Source organism: Aspergillus vadensis (genome assembly GCF_003184925.1).
Source record: "Aspergillus vadensis CBS 113365 unplaced genomic scaffold BO88scaffold_3, whole genome shotgun sequence".
NCBI classification, from domain to species: domain Eukaryota; kingdom Fungi; phylum Ascomycota; class Eurotiomycetes; order Eurotiales; family Aspergillaceae; genus Aspergillus; species Aspergillus vadensis.
Window position 1 is genome coordinate 1,680,697 of NW_020292041.1, and position 20,528 is coordinate 1,701,224.

At 50.2% G+C, this 20,528-nt stretch overlaps 7 protein-coding genes across 7 annotated transcripts; 4 read left to right on the forward strand and 3 right to left on the reverse strand.

Annotated features, from left to right (window-relative positions):
• Nucleotides 1-324: 324 nt before the first annotated feature.
• On the reverse strand, nt 325-1,047 carry BO88DRAFT_332886 (uncharacterized protein; the record flags this gene model as incomplete). Its single annotated transcript, XM_025702743.1, has 1 exon — nt 325-1,047. One exon carries the CDS (start codon nt 1,045-1,047, stop codon nt 325-327), a length of 723 nt encoding a protein of 240 aa, XP_025566861.1.
• Nucleotides 1,048-1,793: 746 nt separating this feature from the next.
• Nucleotides 1,794-2,586, forward strand: BO88DRAFT_485352 (uncharacterized protein; the record flags this gene model as incomplete). The annotated part of the gene is made up of 3 exons (XM_025712338.1): nt 1,794-1,941; nt 2,020-2,141; nt 2,207-2,586. The coding sequence occupies 3 exons, from the start codon at nt 1,794-1,796 to the stop codon at nt 2,306-2,308; spliced, it is 372 nt and encodes a 123-aa protein (XP_025566862.1). The 3' UTR covers nt 2,309-2,586.
• On the reverse strand, nt 2,532-4,368 carry BO88DRAFT_176596 (alpha-mannosyltransferase). The gene has a single exon (XM_025701708.1). The coding sequence runs from the start codon at nt 4,228-4,230 to the stop codon at nt 2,755-2,757; it is 1,476 nt and encodes a 491-aa protein (XP_025566863.1). The 5' UTR covers nt 4,231-4,368; the 3' UTR covers nt 2,532-2,754.
• A 388-nt stretch (nt 4,369-4,756) lies between these two features.
• BO88DRAFT_402122 (uncharacterized protein) lies at nt 4,757-5,056 on the forward strand (the record flags this gene model as incomplete). Its single annotated transcript, XM_025706021.1, has 1 exon — nt 4,757-5,056. Exon 1 carries the CDS (start codon nt 4,862-4,864, stop codon nt 5,051-5,053), a length of 192 nt encoding a protein of 63 aa, XP_025566864.1. The 5' UTR covers nt 4,757-4,861.
• Nucleotides 5,057-6,500: 1,444 nt separating this feature from the next.
• On the forward strand, nt 6,501-8,273 carry BO88DRAFT_332885 (fungal specific transcription factor domain-containing protein; the record flags this gene model as incomplete). The annotated part of the gene is made up of 1 exon (XM_025702742.1): nt 6,501-8,273. One exon carries the CDS (start codon nt 6,501-6,503, stop codon nt 8,271-8,273), a length of 1,773 nt encoding a protein of 590 aa, XP_025566865.1.
• Nucleotides 8,274-14,773: 6,500 nt separating this feature from the next.
• On the forward strand, nt 14,774-15,949 carry BO88DRAFT_432835 (uncharacterized protein; the record flags this gene model as incomplete). Its single annotated transcript, XM_025709387.1, has 1 exon — nt 14,774-15,949. The coding sequence occupies one exon, from the start codon at nt 14,774-14,776 to the stop codon at nt 15,947-15,949; it is 1,176 nt and encodes a 391-aa protein (XP_025566866.1).
• Nucleotides 15,950-18,161: 2,212 nt separating this feature from the next.
• BO88DRAFT_432836 (uncharacterized protein) lies at nt 18,162-19,922 on the reverse strand. The gene is made up of 2 exons (XM_025709388.1): nt 19,139-19,922; nt 18,162-19,055 (listed from the first exon to the last, which is right to left on the reverse strand). Exons 1-2 carry the CDS (start codon nt 19,749-19,751, stop codon nt 18,316-18,318), a joined length of 1,353 nt encoding a protein of 450 aa, XP_025566867.1. The 5' UTR covers nt 19,752-19,922; the 3' UTR covers nt 18,162-18,315.
• Nucleotides 19,923-20,528: the final 606 nt, after the last annotated feature.

Genomic DNA, 20,528 nt, shown 5'->3' on the forward strand with positions numbered 1-20,528 from the left:
GAGGCGGCCTGATCTTTCTCACTGTGAACAGTTTCTCAAGAATAATCCTGAATTACCATAATGGAATTGTAACAGTCTTCACATAACACTCTTTAACTCTCGGATGTTTTCTTCTGACCGTGGTCAAGAAATGTCATCAACATAGCCTGTAAAGAACTGTGATAGCGTTTCATTCCCTCTTTCTATCTGTAGTATGACCTCTATTCTAATCCCGGCCACTATACTCCATCTACCACAGTAGTAGTAATATATACCACCCTCTAAGTCTATCCCCACCTAAGTACAAACTATATACAACCAACCAACCCTCAAACCCCTCCCCCCTCAAACATCCCCCTCCACCTCCTCCACACCAGGGACCTTATCCAACACCCTCCCATAAAACCCCGCAACATGCTTAACGCCCTCACACAAAACCCTCACATCCTCCAAACTGACCCCCAACCGTCTGGTACCCCTAATATGCCAATGCGTCTCAATCCTCAAATTCTGACTCATAATCGCCGGCAACACCACCAACTGGGTATCCAAATCATCCAACACTCCCCGATCACTCAAAAACAACCCGTAGGTAATCTCCTTCGACAACCAGGCGAAATCCTTATGCGCCGCAAACAAATCCAACGTGCCCGATGTATTCCGCGCATACAGCTTCTCCAACCACGCCACACCGCGCTCGTGATTCGCCTCGTCGCATTGCCAGCCCTCCCGGGTGAATGTGTAGTCTTTGTCTTCGGGCGCTTCGAGCTTGCTGATGGCGAGGATGGCTTCGATGGGTTTGCACACCCCGACTATTATCACGCTTTTGATGAGGGCTTCGCGGATGCGCCGGATGAGGTGTTGGCGGGATGATGGGGTCGAGTATTCAGGTTTGGAGGTTAGGTAGAGGTAGAGTTGGTCGGCGCGTTCGGGGTCCGGGTTTGCGACGAGGGTGGAGATGGCGAGGATGTACCATTTGTCGTGGGGGAGGGTGGTAGTCTGGAATTGGGTTTCCAGGGTTTGGAAGAGTTGGGCGTATTGGGGGTCGAGGGTGGTGGTTGTGGCCATTTTGGAGGTAGTTTTGGTGGTGAGGGTTCGGAGGGGAGTCGATGGAGTAGTAGTATGTGTGAGAGGGGAAGAAGAAGATGGTGGTGTTGATGATATTAAGGATGATCGGAGCGGCGTGTATCGGGGCGGGGAGAGGAGGGGTAGTATGGAGGAGACACTGGTGCCGAATTGCCGTCTACTAGTAGTCAATTGCAGACTACGAGACGCATACAGCAGACGCGAAGGGTTGCGGGCCATTATGCCCCGTTGTAGATGCATTAATCCTTAGTCGTGTAGGTGAGTCGCGTGTATCTGTTCTTTCCCCATGTTAGCCGGAAATGGAACTAATCGGCCGATATCGGTTATGTAAGGATGCATAGCTGAGTTCACCACCACCCCATTACTCAGTCAGGTACAAACTAGCTTGCACACCACAAGACTTCACCGAAATGCAACACCAGAATGGACCCAACTACATCATCGAAGAAGAATATGATGAGGGCTTGTTCCAGCCAAGGGACAAGCAGAAGCATGCCCAGCTTTGGCTTTGACCCACACAGTCCATGGGTACTATGATCTCAGCGACTGCCATATGACATCACAACTATCACCCAGATTCTCCCCCAACCCTGACTCTATATAAACGCTGTTCTTCGTCCTCGTAGCAAATGTAACTCTACAACAACAATCAACAATCAACAAACACTCCTCGATTCTATCCCCTTTTCACAGAAATCAACTCAATTCTCCTATCACAAACATACACAATGTCTTCCTCCGGAGCAGGCCAATCCAGCGTCGGCAGCCGCGCCGTCTACGAAGCCGGTGACCAGCGCAACGTGCCCCAGTCTGAGATCAACGAGCAGAACCGCTACGCAGAGGGTCAGAAGAACAGCCACAAGAACCTTGATTCGAGTATGCATGCCCCTTCCTTCTTTCCCCCTCTTATCCTCCATCCCCTCGGGAGACATAGTACTAACGAGAATTAAACAGAGGACCAGCGCTCCATCGGCAACAAGCTTGCCTCGCAAGAACGCAAGCCCGAGAGCGACCACCACCACAACTTTGTCCAGAACCCTGAGGCTGAGCTCAGCAAGCAGGATCCTACTAAGCCGGTATGTTTCTTATGTCCTCTTACCCAGTTGATCAAATTTCCAGGATGCTGACTTTTTGTCTGCAGGCCAAGGTGCACGGCAACCAGCCTTCCAAGGGTGCTCAGATCGATGCCGAATTGCAGGCTGAGGATGAGCAGCGCTTGCGTGAGAAGGGTATCAAGAAATAAATGATGTAATGATTGGGATTTGGAAGGAAGGACGGATGGAAAAGCTTTATACTATATCCTGTTCGAATGACTGCATGAATGGCTGACGCCTGGGGCGATAGCATGACACTATTATTTACAATGGTTAACTTCTACTTCACTACAAGTATTTATTTTTCAGAGTGTGTAGTATATTACTAGCCCGTGTGTGTTTTATTGAAGTTATAGAACTGGAGTTATACTTCGGTTCTTCGTTCGGAGCGCCAGGGTATCAACAAACAAAAAGTTGGGATGCCATGGCATCAACCAATATTATACACCCAATGGTATGAATATGTAACCAGAAAAAGAACAGAAGATTATTAACAATACTGCTGATAAGCAACCGTGTCGATCATAAACAGCATGGCATAACTGGTTACCCAGTGATGTCTCAAGGCTCAGCATCGCAGTATAATGCGGCCAATTCAGCTTTCGTCAGTGAACTTGGGGTCGTCATCATGCGGCTCGGCGAACACATTCGCCCAGTAGCTCTCCACCCTGTCGCAGATTTCATCCTTCCTCTCCCATGTCCGGAAGCTGATGGCAGGGTCGCAACTGATGTTTTTGATCTCCTCCCAATACGCTTTCTCAACATCGTATCCAAATCGCTGAACGGTAGATTCTGCCGCCAGCCATGCCCGTCCGTCCGTACCATCGGGGCGGAGCGTCGGCGTGGTCTCCCACTTCATGCCAAATACTTTTTCACCAGGATTGAACTTGGGGTAGTTGGCGTGGATAAAGAAAGCATGGGGGGCCTTGGCCACGGACTCATCTTTCACGCGCCATTTGTTCGCACTGGTCAACGCATAATCCTCGGCCGGGTCAGTCTGCACCATCGCAGAACCCGCAATACCGCCCGGCTTCGTGTGACCGACTGCCTGAACCCGCTCGCTCACAGCGTAGAAAGGCTCTCCGACGGCGGTGGCAGCATGGAGGAAGGTCTCCTTATCGCCTTCGCCGGGTGCGCCTTGCGATAATAGCCGGAAATAATGTGACGGACCGTAGTAGTTGTAGTAAGCAGCGAGGAGCAGGGTCAACTGATGTGTCTTCTTTGATACCAGAAAGACGCCCGCTTCCGATGACGCGCGCTCCGACAGCGCTGGCATTTCTTGCCGCGAGATTTTAAAGTACAGCGGGGACGCCGAGGAGATCCAAAAGTCCGGCCAGGTGACCAACCCCTTGGAGCTGAATGGTTCCGACTCAAGCAAAACTTCAGGCTTGTGGAGCGGGAAGCAGTCTGCGTCCATCCAGATAACCTCTTCAAACGAGGAGAATAGAACTGCGAAGATTTTGAGCTGATAATGCTCAATGGCTCCCTTGCCAACGATATCCGAGAGAACAAGACAGCGCGCACCCAGATCCGGAAGGATCTCATCGCAGATTTGTTTTTCATATTCGCTTTTATCCTTCATATACACCTCCACCGGCAACGTTGACCCCAGTCGTCGAAGCATTCGTAGAGAGGACAAGAAAACTGGAAAATAGGAAGCCCCCGCTGTGGACACTATGCCACGCGTGCCCGGAGTATGTATTGGTCGCAGCCGTTCAGACTTGCGACACTCCTCAATATAACCCGCATGAGCCTCTTCCATCGCTTGTAAATCGCCATCCTCGATTATGGTCAAATCAGGTCGCGAATCGGTCGTCGTAGCATTGAAGTGAACTGCGCTTACGTCCGCCAGGCGCTTTGGAGTAGGAGTATTTGGGGCATGTCCTTGCAATATCGGGTTCAAGACCTTCCAAAAGGCATTCTGACGTTCGGCGAGAGGGACCTCGAAGGCGGTGCTAGGGACTACTGAGGCGGGAGGCGGGGCCCAATAGATATACACGGTGCAAATGAGTAGCAGCGCACCCGTGGCCGAGATTATCGATTTCAATTTACCTGGTCGAAGAACCGGCATGACTATGTTCGCTGCCCGGGGGCAGAGCTAGGGGTATAGAGATATAGCTTTGAAGGTTCGAGGTGATTCTACCAGCTCGCTGTGTATGGAGGGAGTACTCTTCGGCGGTCGGCCGGCAGGGTGGACAATTCAGATAAAATCAGAGAAGATCGCTTTAGCAATCCATCAACATGGCTGGCAAGCTCGGTCGAGTCCAGATTCAGCGGGAGGCGGATTCGTTCGACGGGCAATGCGAATGGCGGTGGAGAAGCCGCGGTAGTCAGGATAAGGGACAATCAAGCACGGCTGTGTTGGCAGGGTCTGGAAACGCTAGAATATCGCAAGGTAAAGTTTCCAGCGGCCACGAAGGCTTGTCCAACGTGGCTCAGCAGGCAGCGATGGGGAGGCGATGGAGGCACCGTGGATGCTTTTTCCAGCAGGCGGTGGCAGAACGCGCACTTACGTTGCCCGCGGCTATTAATAACGCGGTGCATAATTGAGTATGCCGTGGCTCCGGTTGGCTTCCCACGATCTTCATCCGGTGGCAATCCCAATATACCAAGTGCGAGGGAGTTTCCTATTCCATCCTCGTGGTCGGAGTCATCCCGAGTGATCCATTAGGGGTTCCAAGGCACCACCCCGACCCGTAGCAATGGAAAAGGGGAGGAGAAGACTGAAGACTGCATGTGGCCCTTCCTCTCCGCGGAAGGGCCAGTTCCACCGAACCGACAGAGTGGAAAGTGGAAGGGAAAGTTCACCAGTGGATCCCATTAGCTTGGTCTACCGAAACCTTAAGAAGTTAAGGGGAATCTGGAATCTTGGATCGACTGGAGGGGAGACTTAAGAGGAGAAGGGAGAGGAATGAATGAAGAATGAGAATGCCCTCGCATCGAGGAGAGTTGATCGTTAAGTAGGGTTGGTAGTAGGAAGTTGAATTGCTGGTTGAGTTTTTGTTACATTCGAACTTGAACAAAGCACACCTCCCGCTAGTCCTATTCCGGCCGTAGATTTGGGGGCAGCCAAGTCCTTCTTCCTCCTTCATTTTTGAGTGCTGCCGCCATCTTCAACAACCAACTTCATCTGTGCACCCAGTTAATCCTGCACCGGCTATGAACTGTCCCATCTCCTCTGGGTCCATCTGAAACGGTGGCTCAATTTCGCCGACACTCGGCCGCCATCAAGTAAGATCGCTTTAAAATGCGGGTTCGAAGACACTCGCCACTCACCGGTTGGCTGCTGAGCCTCGACTACTCGGCGCTAACGAGTTTATACTGGCTTAATCTCCGGCGCTGCTCTCCTAACGGCGGGTGATGCCGCAACGATCGTCGCTTATCATCATCTCCAAATCCGCTTTCTCTCTCCTGCGCGAACTAGATCGATTTCCGATGTGATTCGATTATAAACGACCGTAAGCGTGGCCCCCCTCCCTCTCCGACGTTAGCTCTTCTTTTCTTGCTTTTTCCTGACCTGTTCATCCCGACGACTAGATACATTATCTTCCACCCCCCAACATCGTGTTGGCCCTGCTTTTGCCTGGCCTATTCTAATCCACTAGCTAGCCTGCTACTGCCCGCCGTGTCAACTCCTCGCACCACTTATGGGACCCCGCATTCCGGGTTATCTCCACATTGCTTGCCTGGGCGAGTTAGTATCTGCACCCTAGCAGTTGGCCAACCTCTGCGTCGGATCCGGCTATGGAATCTACTTCGAAGCCTCGAATCCGCAAAACTCCGCCGGTCTCCGCCCCAGCTCCCCGCAAAAGGCGTAGGAGGACGGTCGTAAGCCAAGCGGCTGATGATTGCTTTACTTGCGCCCGACAGGGCACTCCCTGCGACCGTCGTCGCCCATATTGTTCCCAGTGCCTGGACAGCGCCCGCAATTGCGCGGGGTACAAGACCGCGTTGACATGGGGCGTAGGAGTTGCCAGTCGAGGAAAGCTTCGAGGGTTGTCCCTCCCCGTGACCGGGGCACAGCCTGCGGTCGCACCTCCGAAGCTTTCCCGTGTGACAGGACCACGGACAGCGTCGAAATCGCAACCGTCTCTTGACACAGCCGCAGAAAAGCGGCGACATGATAAGCAGCGTTCTTCAGCCACTGGGCTTGCCGAGCATGGATCCGTCTCGGTTTCAACTGCTTCACAACGCCGGGCGTGCTCACCGGAGTACTATACGGTGGATTCCCATGCTTCGCCAAATTTCTATAATTCTTATTCCTCACGTGCGACAAAGACCGATTCTCCGAGACAGTGCCATGCCCCATGGATTTCAAACCCTGATCCATCAAGGACCTGGATGGGGCCACAACAAACACCAGTACCAATACAGTGTCCATGGCCAGCCCAGGCCCCGAAACAGAATGATAATGCTCCAGATGAGCAAAATGAAGAAACCTGTTATGACGAGGTTTCACCCCGTATGAGTACTTGCCAGCCGCCATCATTGTCTCAGCAACTGCTGGCACGTTCCGTGGGACGTACACCTCGACTCCGATACCTAATCAGTTATTATGCCGAAGTCATTGCTCCGATGATTGTGGCATTCGATAGTCCAACCAACCCTTTTCGAACGTATGTTCTTCGACTGGCGCAGCAAAGCACATCGCTCCAAGAGGCCATCGCTACGTTGGCCAGCTGTAATCTGCGACAGCGACGCGAACGAGGAATGAGAGCGACGGAGCGAACCTTGCCGGGGCGCATGTCGTCCTTGGCCCACCAAGCCTTGACCGATGGAGCATTACAGGACCGGGCTGGTATCAGGATGCCTGAAGAATATGCCCAGGAAGAGCAGTATCATCGAGGCATGGCGGTCTCTGCTTTGAATCGGGAATTGGCCGATCCGCACCAGAGGCTTTCTGACTCTGTCCTGGCGACCTTACTCATCCTCTGTCTATTCCATGGGTGTGATACAGGGGTCGCTCAATTCAAGACGCAGTTTGCGGGGGTGACGAAATTGTTAGCCATCCGACTGTGCAACTCACCTTGCATGTCGGACGAGCTGAAATGGTTTGTTCGGATGTTCACATGGATTGACACGATGACCGCCACCACCAATGACCGCGAGGTACAGCTTCGCGGTGCTTGCCTGGATATCACCGCCGCCTCGGACGGCGAATGGGGACTGGAAAATCTGGCGGGATGTGATGCCGGACTTTTCAGAATCGTAGCGCAGCTAGGTCGTTTGAACCTTCTGAGTCAAAATCAAGAAGTCCGCACATCTACGCCACCAGACATCCATATGCCATCCACTACTCTCCCGCCCTCGATGGCGTTCTTTCCATCGAACAATCTAGCCACTTCGTCCGGTCCCTTTACATTTTCATTGCCGCCGCCGCCGCCTGGTGGTCGTAACGGAGCACAGCTGCCGCCGGCGTTCTGGGCGGAATGGTATTCTCTCCGACAGAAGCTTGAGTCCTGGCGTTTTGTTCCCCACCGATCGCAATCGGATTCGCCTCTCTTTACAACCAGCCACGCCTACATCTCGCCCCCTTCATCGCCGACAGACCAGCCGGTGGTCGCAACTCACAATCTGAAGGACATCATACACATCTCTGAGTCATTCCGTCATGCGGCGATCTTGTACAGTGAACGACTCGCCTATCCAGACCTACCGTCCGATCACCCTCGTATCCAAAACATTGTGCAACACATAATGAGTCACATTATGACTGTCCAGTCTGACGCGTATCTCCTGTGGCCACTATTCATCACCGGGTCTGAGTGCGTGCGTGCCGATCATCGCGCCATTATCCGCCAACGGTGCAAAGATCTATCCAGAGACTCTGGGTTCTTTAACAACCTCTCCTGCCTGCAGCTGCTGGAGAAGATCTGGGCAGAGAACCCTGCTGCGGATGGACTTCCTGCTGTCTCATCCCTTGATTTTGGCTTGCAGGCAACCGCCAACGGGACCGTAAGCGAGGTTACATTTCTCCCGCCTGGAAGCTGGGCCTCCTCCCAGCATGAGGCATTCATGTCTCCGACACTGCCCTCTGTCTCTCGGAAGCAGGGATTCCGCTGGCACGAGGCGATGCAAACCAAACGCGCGGAGGACGAATATATGACTGTATGACGTGACCAGACGGATACGTGCATCAAAGAGACGATTCCAGCCTCAGTTGCAGAACCAATAACAATATAGAGGTAATCATATTAGCGAAATCTAATGAACATAATGCAATACCCTCCTCACTACGTACACACAGTATGGTGCACACTGCACACAGTATCTATCGCAACCTGACCCTTCGGGCCACAACATCCACCGCCAGCCAGCAAGCCCCCACCACCGGACCCATCGCACTAGATCCGTTCCCACTTTCCACAGAATCCGTCGATACATACATACCATCACGATACTACGTAGCCTACTGCGTAAAATTCTCCGTAAACCTTCTGTCATCTGTCAGAACCCCCGCCCTCTCCCATCGATGATAGATGATACGATACGTCTACTCCAATCTGACGGTCCCTCCAGCAACCCCAGCCTAACATACCCACCCAAACAAACCCACAAAGTAAAGTACTTACGGGCAACCGGGCATCTCCCGAGCGGCGAGCGCAAGTACGTCGGAAAATTTTGAGTTGGGGTTGAGTTTCGGGCCTGCGTGTCAGATGCTCATTTGTTGGGTGGAGGCAGACTTCTCTGTCCTTTGTGTGGGAGAGGTGTCCACTCGGTACTCTGTAGTGGTCTGCTGCTGTAGTGATGATTGAGTGAGTGAGTGAGTGCCTAAATTCCAGGAGAGAAGACGGAGGGGTTCTTTCAATTTGATTGTGTTGGGTTGGGTTTTGGTTATGAGGGTATAGTGTAGTGTGTCGTGCTGCGCCAATACTATTGTTTACTATGTAGGCTACAATATCGGTTAGTATGTATGTAGTTAGTACCAATTAAGTATGTGGTTAATGCAGTAGTGGTAGTGGCAGTGGCAGTGACGGCTTATACTATTCTATGTATAGTACTTACTTATAGTAGTGATGCACATGCACATAGCCATAGCCATACTCTAGGTAGTCAACTAAATACTTGACTACTACATGCTTCTTAGATAATAACTCAGTCAGATTTCGTCATCCCACCACCACCACCGGAGACATGGAAGATAGGGCGCATCGCTGAGCGTGACGAGCCTTGCCTTGCCTTGTCTAGCCTTGTCTTGCCTGGGCTCCACGAGACAAGAACAGATGCGACGTGATCGATCGGAACCAGAACAATCTATTCTAAGAGATAGATAGATAGATACTACTCACGGAAGTAGGTAGTGTACATGAGGGGTTACTTACATCACTTCCCACTGAACTAGTACACAAGAAGTAATCAACCCATAATACCTATCCTTAGTAGGGTCGGTCATCTGCCCCCCGGAATTCCAGAGGCGGGGGTGATGGATGATGGCCGGGATGATGCCAATGTGATAGTGATGAGATGAGATTCAATCAACTTCGGCGGCTATTCGGGGGGTCTTATCCCCTAGGTCTTCCCGTGTGGCGGGGGTTTCGGTTTTACTTGGTGGTTGACTACGCCGGGGAGAGTACTAAGAACAAGGGTGTGGTTGGGGCTGGGTTAGGTTGGCGGTTAATTGTAGTGTACTCCGTACATGGTAGTAAAGTAGGTTGATGTAGTTGTAGACTGTAGAGATTAAAAAGAGGGGTAGAGAGAGGGGGGGATGACATGGGGTCGGTCACTATGTATCTATTGAACTTGGTGGTGATGGTGGAGGTGGAGGTATGGTATGTACATACATGATTTTCTTAGTGGTATTTATGGGATGGGGAGAGGGTTGGGTGGATTGGAGTGGGTACATCGTGTTACTACTTGTTGTCTGTCTATCTAAGTAGTTACTTGGTGTTGGTGGTATGTTGGTGGTGGGAATTATGGAGGACTTGGATGTGGATACTCGATATATTTCTTGATCTTATGGTATTCATTGTCATTTTCTTGTTTTGACGTTGTGTGGTATGGGAAGTATTGGTGCGGATTGTTGGTTATGTGTATAGTTGGTACGCTGCGACTGGCGTAGGTGGCAGATAAGTATATGTGGCACTAAGCAGTGTAGATTGGTGGTTATCTGGTTTCTTCTAGTACTTACATATACTATCGAGCATATATAAAGAATATATCACTTCTTAGTCTGGATGTTCCATCGAGGTTCGAAACCATACGTAGCTGTATAAACAGATGTAATAGCATTAACTCGAGCACACTGCAACCAATGAAACATCTATTGGCCATCATCCAACACTACTTTGATGTAGCGTAGTATATTCCACGTGCATCCCTAGCATATTGACGTAACCTATCTGCCAAGCAAACCATACATCCATGAACCTGGTGTTTAGAGCCAAACGCAAAACATTTCCTGCAGCGGTTACACTCATCAAGCAGTACAACCACAGTGCGTAATCCTTACACAGTACTTAGTCTAGTACTGCCTACCTGACCTAACATAACCAACACGATCACGATCCTCCACACCTGCGGCAGCGGAAACCTGCAGACGTGTCGGGCTTTGTTGACCTTAGGCTCCCAAGCGGCGGCATCTTGTTATGTTAACTGGTATACGAAAGAAATGATAGGCTAGTTAACACGCGCTCGGAATTTAATAATCAAACCATGTGGGAACGAGGAATGTTCAGAACAAAAACTAAAGTACTAGTGTACTTTGTTCTGGTATGATCCTTCGAAGCGCATGCATGGATGGATACCACATAAGGCATCAATCCAACATAACCTGGTGCAGTGTACGGAGTAAAACGATTAGTTCGCCAATCACTCCCAATTATGTTAGGGCTCAGGGCAAGGGCTGAGTCAGGCGCACACATTTACGAGGAGAGTCACAGGGCACAGGTCTTAAATTCTAATCCAATGGGTATTGTGTGAAAGGATGGGCGGAAATGAGACTCAAATTCCGGCCGCGCGATCGGCATGCGGCTGGGGAGGTCTAGGATATGCAGGGGCTTAGTTGCTTGTGCTGAGGTTGCTTATTTTCCAGGCAGGGAGGGAGGGAGGGAGGGAGGGAGAGGGTGTGTGCTAGTTGGGAGGAAGTTGTTGGAAATGAATTAGATGGATTGGTTTGTGGTCGAAGTTAGGTTGCTATTTAGTATTTACTGTTGTGTTGTGTTGTGTTGTGAGATAGATTAATGTGGATTTGTGTATCAATATTTGGAGTATCGGCTGGGGACATTCTGGCATTCTATGGGTCTGGCCTGAAATGTGATCAAGGGCCAAATATTTGCATTAATTTCGGGACAAAGGTACATGGGGTCCTTGTATGTACCATACCATACAGGCTGCAGCGTAATTGAAGGCATCTTCCAGAAGGAAAGCAACACCAGCTGAAAGGAATAATTAAAAATAAGAGCGAGACTATCAAGGCACACGGCACAGTCTAGACTAGATCATCGGCTCCCCGAGCAAGGGACGGTGAAAACTCTGATGGTGGGACTGGCCCTGTGGGGGTGCTTGTTTGACTTTGATTTACTTTGCTGACCATCCTTTCTGGAGGCCTTCCACATTCGGCGGTGCGAACGATGAGGTGAGAGAGTTAGTCAGTAGGGATTTTATCACCGCCATGTTGTGTAGCATACATTGGAAATATCTGCCAGTGCGATAGGTCATTTCGAGTAGTATTCTCGCATCTCAGTATACAATGAGAGAACCAAGTAGATTGGCGGACCGTATCTCCCCCTCCCAATCAGGACACTATCACCGCAATTCATCTATGCATTCGAACCGTTGACGCCGAGCGGAGCTCAGCGGCACCCGGACTTGATCCCGCGTCCGGCAGGGTTTATCCAATGGTGGTCATCGCAATGCAAGTGGTCGCTCAGATTCAGCCAAGTTCGATGATGAGGACTCCATCCCTCTTAAGGTTTCTGATATGGCTCAGGATACTCTTTAATATTGTGACTCCTCCCGTCCCGACAGGCTAACGCCACCACGTAACCATGATCACATACTTTTCTGACCTGCTTTAACCCAGAGCGCCATGTGTGACCTTGCAAAGATCCTCTGGCCAGCCAGCTTTCAAAGAAGGGTTGCCTATCTGCCAGGGGCCACAGAATTCGCTACTTTCCCGGTCGCTGATTGCGTGGAAGTCTTGACACCGGGGAAGGCCGATTGCTAATTGGAAGTCCGCCCGGGGACTGGCCCTACGGATTTGAACTGAACTACTACTAGTACTTCCTGCTAGTAGCAGAACTAGTAAGTCTTGTGGTCGCTTGGGAACTTGAAGGCGCTAAGTACTTTGCTGTTCCCCTCGGTCTATCTTTCTGTCTGCCTGCCTGCCTGTCCGTATTGGGCAACGGCGTCTATCACATTCGAGAGACGCCAACACTATGCAGTCTTCAATAGTCTAGAGCTCAGACAGCTTGAGTGTCCTGGAAGTTTCACAAAAGTGTTCGCCAGACAAATGCCCGGATTTCAGATCCTACGAATTTTTAAACTACCGCGTTCGACTCGCAAATTGCGGTCTGTCCAACAGGCGTCGTCCGATATGAAGAGGGTGTGGTTGCTGCCCAGCTGGTCGGCAGCGGTAACGCCCATCCGCAACGCCCATCCACTCCAGCTGTTGCCCAACAACCATGCGATGGCTCGTGGCTTTGAGGGAGTCAGATATTCCATGCCTTATGGTTCCACTGGTTCGACCAGTTGAGCTTGTTCGCGGACCCCGGATCGCAACCATGGATTACCGACGGGCTCATCCGCACACTGTCCATGGAACCGACCGTCGATAATCGTGCGCGCCAGATCAGCATATCTATTGATGTACAGTACTTTGGACCATGGACTGGCCCCATGCCGGAGATGCAGTCACTCTGTAGGTTCGGCTCCTTCGGTAGCATGCCCAGCATGGCTCTTTCCATATAGAGGTGCTGCCAGAGACATTGTAGGCTCCTACTTGACCTCGCCACAGTGCTAGGCACCCAGGTAGGACAAGCTCTGTATAAGAGAGTGAGTGTCCATCTCACGATGACTGCCTTGAAAGATATTAATATCTCTTACTCACGACTGAGCCACCTGTGGCAACGTGACCATGACTCACATTCTTTCGCCCCGAAAACGTGATGTGCTCCTTGCTATGCGGCAGGCTCCCACTGTAGGTACGCACGCCTGCTGAGGAACGCAGCGGCGGCGGAGTGATGGGCTCGCCAATAGCAATGCGCCGCGGTAGTTCTTATCGAGCATGATAGACAGACATGTTGAAGAAGATGACTGGACTTGAGAATCTGAGGATCCCCTCTGCGCATTATTTTCCGTAGCGAGCCTGCCGTTGCCTGTTTCATCGTGTCGCCCAGTCAGGGAGCGAACGCGGGATGCCCAACAGAGCGGTTCAGATGACTCTTGCAATGGCGCCCATCAATCGGATGATTCATCTTCATGCCGCAGAGAGGGGGACCTGATAATGGGTATATTAAAGCACGGGTCGCTGTTGGTCCTAGGATGATACTCTGCGGCGATTTCTTGAGGGAATGTGTCCAGCCTTGTCTGGTCTTGTCCTGACTGACTTTGCAACAGTCTGGATGGGATGAGACGTTTCCAATATCCTGCAGTATTAAACTCTCCTACTACTGGATACTATCTCTTCTATTGATACTCGTACTTGTTTGGGTTTCACCCTCCCTGGCCATCCCTCGCCCATTCATCCTTTTTGCTTTCTGGTGGTGGTTGGGCCTGAAACCACACCCTCAGCAATACTTTACCGTATGGTCAGCAAACGCAACAGACGTGACATGACGGTAACTTTCAACAGCAAGTCACTAAGAGACGAACTAAATCCACCGCACTAAGCCCACTAACCCACTAGCGTGACTCCGCCGCAGCGCAAGAGCAAGTCTGGAAAGATTAATTACCGACGGGATTATACCTGGGAGCCCCACTCCTTACCAAGTTTACCGCAGCGCCCGTGCCCTTTCTTTCTGTCTTTTCTGTCTTTGCCGTCCGTACAAAACCGGTTGGCTCCTCTGTGACTCCCCTTCCACACACACACAACACCCTTCTTGGGTTCTTCCTATCTATATACTACTCTCCCTCTTACACCTACTCTCCCCTGTCGCATCCCTTCCTTGGGTCGCCTCCTGGAAGTCCCCGGCTTATCGCTGTTCTCAGTTGTATATACTATATACCTCTCAAGAGGTCACAGCGTTCCTTAACGCACACTTCCCATCGTTTGATCTCTGTTTGCCCCCCGGAGATCCCCAGGCATTCCTTCCACAGCCAGCCGCCTTTGCCCGCACACCGTTCGGTTAGCGACAACGTTCAAATGCACTCTCAGCACATACAAATCGCCTCCTCCTCTCCCCTAGAAACCGTGCCTCGGTGACGGTCCTCTTCCTCAGTCATCATCGTCATTATCGCTATCCCGATTCCGTTGTCCTTTTAAACCCGGCGTCGATCGGCTTGTTGAACGATATCCTGTATAATATACCTGGGTTGTGCTTTTTGTTGTTTGCTGTTTGCTTTCTATACCTCTAGCGATTGTCGTGCTTCTGGGACTCTTTCCACCCATAAAAAGTTCTCGTTTCGTATCTCGCCTCGCCGTTTGCAGCCTCGATTTTTATGCGCCTTTCTCGATAATGTACCATTATCCCAGTCCTCACCCCGGGTGGTCTTCCTACGACTACATGACCTCCCCTCCCACCTCGCCTCACTACGCCTATTACGCCACCCAATTTGCCAGTCCCTACGCCTCGCCTCGTGGCCCCTCGAAGCGCCATAATCGCAAAGCCAGCTACGCCGGTCCTAGGGAAACGGCAGGATGGTATTCCGGGTATGGCCATGGAATCTATGAAGCGATGCCGGAGCATGGCACGCCACCGCGCAAGCACGATCCTGTAAGTGCTTCTTTTGGTGGCTATCACCGTCGTCGCAGTACCATGGCTGGTGCGCCCGCCGGTCCGTGGGAGTCCGCTGGCGCTCCGCCATCGCACAAGCGACCCATCTTTGTGGATGTGGTCGACGATGCATACGATGACGCCCCCCGATACGTCTTTCGCGAGGAACCCAGTCCTCCCCGTCGCAAACCAACGACGCCTCCGCGCAAGCCAAAGCCACCCACTGATCAATACTTTTACTATAACCAGGTTCCTGCCCAAGATGATGTCGATTCCGCCAAACGCGCCCGGGCGCGTCGCCAATCTACCTCCACTCGGACGCCGTCCAAGCCCAAGCCTGCACCCGCGGCCAAGCCGCCGCCAAAGGCCACCGAAGAGGACGCTGCGCGGGCCGGTATCCCCGAGGGATACTCGATCAAGAACTGGGATCCGACGGAAATGCCCATCATCCTACTGGGCAGTGTATTCGACGCCAACTCGCTGGGCAAGTGGATCTACGACTGGACAGTATTCCACCACGGCGCGTCGACTCCTATGGCAGATGTCGCAGGCGATCTGTGGTTGTTGTTGATCAAGTTGGCCGGTAAGGTGAAACGGGCAGACGAATGCATCGATCGCATCAAGCGCCGCGATGCGCGTGAGACGGTTGCGGATTTTCTGGAAAGTGGCGAACGCCTGTGGGTGCGATTCAAGAAGCTGCTGAAGACATGTGAACAGTTCATGTGGAAGGCCGCCAAGCGCGAGGGTGGCAAGACGGTCTCGATGGGCCGTAACGCGGGCTGCGAGTTTGTGGAAACGATCTTCGGCCGGGACCGCGAGCTAGAAAGCACGGAGAAGTTGATGAACAGCATTCGGTTATGGAACATGCGCTTTGACGCCAACTGCGAGGAGATTCTTCGCCGACCGACCTCAGCTTAGAACGGACACAACTTCGACTCTACATCCTATACCGACATAGGAAACCCAAAAGTAATACTCTGATTTGATTTCGATATAAGCGACGGGATGCATTTTTCGCACCGCAACGGAATACAGGCGCGTGAGCGTTGTCCTTGATTCTTCATTTTTATTCTCATTATCACCGGATTGCATTTGAGCGCGTTTGGTTTGGGCTTGGCTCACTGGATTGCTGCTGCGTGTGATTGATACCTACTGCTCGAATACCCCGCTATCAGCGCGGGAAGCTTTTTATATTCTTACCTTTCCTTTGTGATACATTTCTTTTATCTTTCTATTGTTATGTTTCCTGGGACGGGGATCTGCTTTCTTGACTGGCGTGCTTGCTCATCGGGAACGTGGACTTGATATACCCTCAGCAGCAGCAGTATACAAGTGGCTTCGCTTCGTTCTGTTCTTTAAGATACCATTCTGCGACACACCAGTTCATCATTCGGTTATCAGCGTCGGACACTGTTGGGATGATTCTTTCCTTATTTCCTTTGTTTGTACTGGCACAGCGTACATACTAGATACACTACTACTATTTACCCACTACAACCACGGACCGATAGACCAATATTATACCATTTAAATTGCACTTCATACTACGTAGTACTCTGATTTTGATTCTTATACTTTTACCCCACCACGTAGTGACAACCCAACCAACCAACCAGAACAATCCCGTATCTGCATCCATCTGCACGTCACATGCCCAACACAGTAATACCAGACCTGATCGATAAGTAACCAGTAAGTAGTGGGAGTTGCCCGACGTCACTGGACCCTCGGCCCCATAACTCCGCATCATCCACTAACAACTACCCATCTATCTACTAGTAAATTAGTAGTTAGTAAGTAAGTAGTAGGGTATTATGCACGTCGCCCAACCCGCACTCACATACATTATGTATGTATGTATGTACGTATGTATGCCACATGGGCCATGTGGACAACAACAGGGTAGGCAACTGACTGACAAACACCTCAGCAGGCAATCATTACCCCCTTCGGATTGGATTGGATTGAACCAACCAACCCAGCCCGCTGGCCATCGGAATTAACGGGGAGTTTAAATTTGGACGAATTATTGATAAGGTTAATGCATTGCGGTGGATTAACTTGGGTTAAATCTTGAGGTGAGGTGGTTTAGGTGTCGGTACGGTGGTTCTTGGGGTTATGTGCTGTTGGGTTTGCATATTTATGTGTACTGGTAGAGGGTATGGTTGATGGGTTGATGGGTTAGGTTGGGTTGGTGAGGTGCTTGCTTGCTTGGCATGCGCGGGTAAGTAACTAAGTTATGTAAATACTATAAGTAGTAGTAGTAGCTGAAGGTGGTACTTACTTAGTTGGGTATTGTGACGAAAATTGAATTTGAACTGCATACTAGGAAGGGATAATTTGGGGATTATTTACTTAGTTTGGAGATTTACAGTTGTCCAAGATAGTAGGTACGTAAGACAGTGGAAAATAAAGCATATATGTACAAGTATTTGTTTGTATAGAATGAAGAATAGTTATAGTGATGTTGATGATGATGACCTCTACTACTTATTACCATGAACTACAATATGTCTAGACATTCACTGACCCCGAAAGGGGGTGAAACAGATGGCCGGGGTTACTGTAGCGGTAATCATCCTGGCTGAACCCAAGAAGATAATCCAAAAATAGTAAGCCCTACTCACATCTATAATTAGCATTAGTACTACTTGTTCTGAATCCCACAGCTATTGTCACATTATCTTAGAGAAGAAGTGACAGGATATACCTCTAGTCGTAGAAGGAAAATGATATTGCTGTAGACTATAATTCAGGTTTATGGTTTTCCAGCCCTGAATGGTACTATGGGAACTTTGTGCAGAGATTTAGGATGTTTCTACTACTAACTTTATATATTCATATATATAAGCAGTGGCACTAATAGAGTTGTGCCTGTATTCTCGTCATGGAACGTATGTATGTATAGTAACCACCTGATAATACGAACAGAGGCTCGACCGGACTGTAACAAATTCAATTAGTGAACCCAGGGGATGGAGACTATTTGGGGACAGTTACTGATGTATAAGTTAGTATAAACCAGTATCACCACTTGCTTTTAATATGGCGTGAAATACTGACTATATCGGGGATGTATGTATTCTACGGGAAAGCTATGAGCTACCGGTGCACAAGGTATAATAGGTAAGCCCGAAATTGATATTAGTATCTATTTGATGATAGTATATAGCGACTGACAAATGAAGGAACAATAAAGTTGAATCTCACGAGACAAAAACAAAGTGAAGAAAACCGAAATGATACAAAACAGGAAAGCCCCTCCTCTCCAATCCCCATATCGCTCATTCGTCATCCTCAAAATCTTCATCGTCACTGTTATCATCCTCACCTTCGTTGTCATTGTCATCATCGTCTTCTCTTTCCTTTCCCCCTTCTCCTTCCCTTTCGCCTTCGCCTTCTCCATCTCGTTCGTTTCTCTCATTGTCCACCCCCTCATTGTCGATTCTCTCATTCTGGGTAGCGTCATCATCGCCAGCAGCGGCTGCCCATTGAGCGTGTTGCTCTGGCGCCATTGGCGCCGTCAGAACCTCCGCCTGTATGAGTTGGATCGGAGGTACCGGTACCCAATTTATACCCACAATCGTATCACGGTAGCTGTAGCGGGGTCTTACCACGAGAAGAACCTGAGCACCATGGTGGGACTCAGAGCCAGCATGGAAATGATGGGTTACCATAGTGTCCGAATGGTGATCAAATTTGGCAAGCTCAGGCAGTCGCTCAACCACTAAATTGCCAAAGACACCAGCTTGACCAGCAATAAACTCTTGGGCCGCAAACTCTAGAATCATGTGGAGTCTGTCATCGCGGAATGTCTGGAGCGACTCGCTCAGCGATTCTTTGAGAAGGAGTCGAAACAGTCGGCACCCCCACAGCTCGTCCACATAGGACTTTACGAGTTCTTTGCGACGTCCATGCATGGTTCGACTGAGTGCTGTGTGTTCGGGAGCACCCAGGACGAGGTCTTGTACAGTGCTGATGCTCACGAGGGTTGACTTCCACCATGCTGCGTTCGTGGGCAACACTATGTTAAGTCTAAGTGTTAGTAAATTCAAATAATCTCGTGACGAGGGAAAGAGGAGGAATGCGGACTTGAGAAGGACATACTTTTCTTGAACCCCTGGTATATAAAGTCAAGTCTCTTAATGAAGTTGGCATCCCCGGGCTGGTCCGTTGCATCCACCTTGGCATCCATAAACCAAAAGGGGGAGGTGGCAAACTTTTTGTATATGAACTGATTGAGCATGGTCTCTAGCAAAACTTTTCCAAACACAGAGCGAGCGGCAGGAGGAAGAGAGGAACGAATCTTGTCCCAGTCCTCTTGGACACAGAATCCATCTAGGCTGGCGATAATGGCCTGTTTGTCATCACTGGAGAGATGAAGCATCGAATCTTCTTCACCAAAGCGCCAAGCCCAACTGTGAACCTCCATTTCAATCTTAATGAATCCCTTTTGGAAATCTGCTGGTGAAGACCTCATGTGCGGTCCAGCCATAAAGGCCATGGACCAATAATGTTCAATCATCTCATTATACTCCTGTCTCTGACAGAGGTACTTTGCAGTGGGTAACAAAGCCGGACCCCCTTCGTTCCATATGTCCGGTATAGATCCCTCCTCCGCGTCTAGCATAGCTTCCTTCTCCATGGCCAACTTAGATTCTTCTTCAAAATCCGACCAAGTGCGCTTGAGCCGCTTATGTTGGTTCTGGGGGCTGGTCATAATGACGATGAGTAGCGTGACGAAAGGGCCAAAATAGAATCGGTAATTTTGGTTTGGAGTCTATTCAGGAGATGTTGAGAGGAGGTGTCGCAGAGTTGGGAGAGAGTGTGGATACGGAGGAAGATGATGGGAATTGAGAGAGAGAGAGAGAGAGAGAGAGAGAGGAAAATCGGGCAAGGTAAACGGGGGGACAGATGACAAAAGTCTATTTCTTTATTCATAGATTCATTCATCCGTTCATCCATTCAGTCAGTTAGTTCCCTGGCTGCTCATTGGCCCTTAGGGCTACCCGGCTCTTTGTGTGATGTGAGGCATCAACCCATCCGCAAATCTAGCCCGTGTGAGGGTTTCAGCCGCAACAAACCTTCTTGGATGCCATGCAATTGACTGGTAGACCAGTTAAGACAGGGGGAGGGGCCCGTATGTGTGTGAGCGTGACAGAGAGAGACACGGCCAGGTCATGAGATGAACGTGCGAACTGAACGCCATTCTGGTGCAGTTCAAAGATAGCATCATACATTGTAATCTAATTGTAGTAGGAGTAGTAGTAACTCTGAGTGGCATATCAATAAACATAAATAGAGCCAACTGGACGCACTTCCCTTTTCATTTTCTCAATCTCATACCAATATCATCATCAATCTCCATTGTATATGTATTCAGCTGGTCTTGAATGCATTTTCTTATTTTTTTTTTCATTAGCATCATCTCACAAATCTTCAAACACTTTGTCCCCCGCCTCTATCCACCATTGAACCGAACCAGTACTTCATTTCC

Bases quoted from the DNA above. Each gene is read 5' to 3' on its own strand.
- BO88DRAFT_176596 (XM_025701708.1), bottom strand. From the start codon at position 4,230: ATGCCGGTTCTTCGACCAGGTAAATTGAAATCGATAATCTCGGCCACG.
- BO88DRAFT_432836 (XM_025709388.1), bottom strand. From the start codon at position 19,751: ATGACCAGCCCCCAGAACCAACATAAGCGGCTCAAGCGCACTTGGTCG. The intron at 19,056-19,138 runs GTATGTCCTTCT...GACTTAACATAG, and splicing joins ATACCAGGGGTTCAAGAAAA to TGTTGCCCACGAACGCAGCA.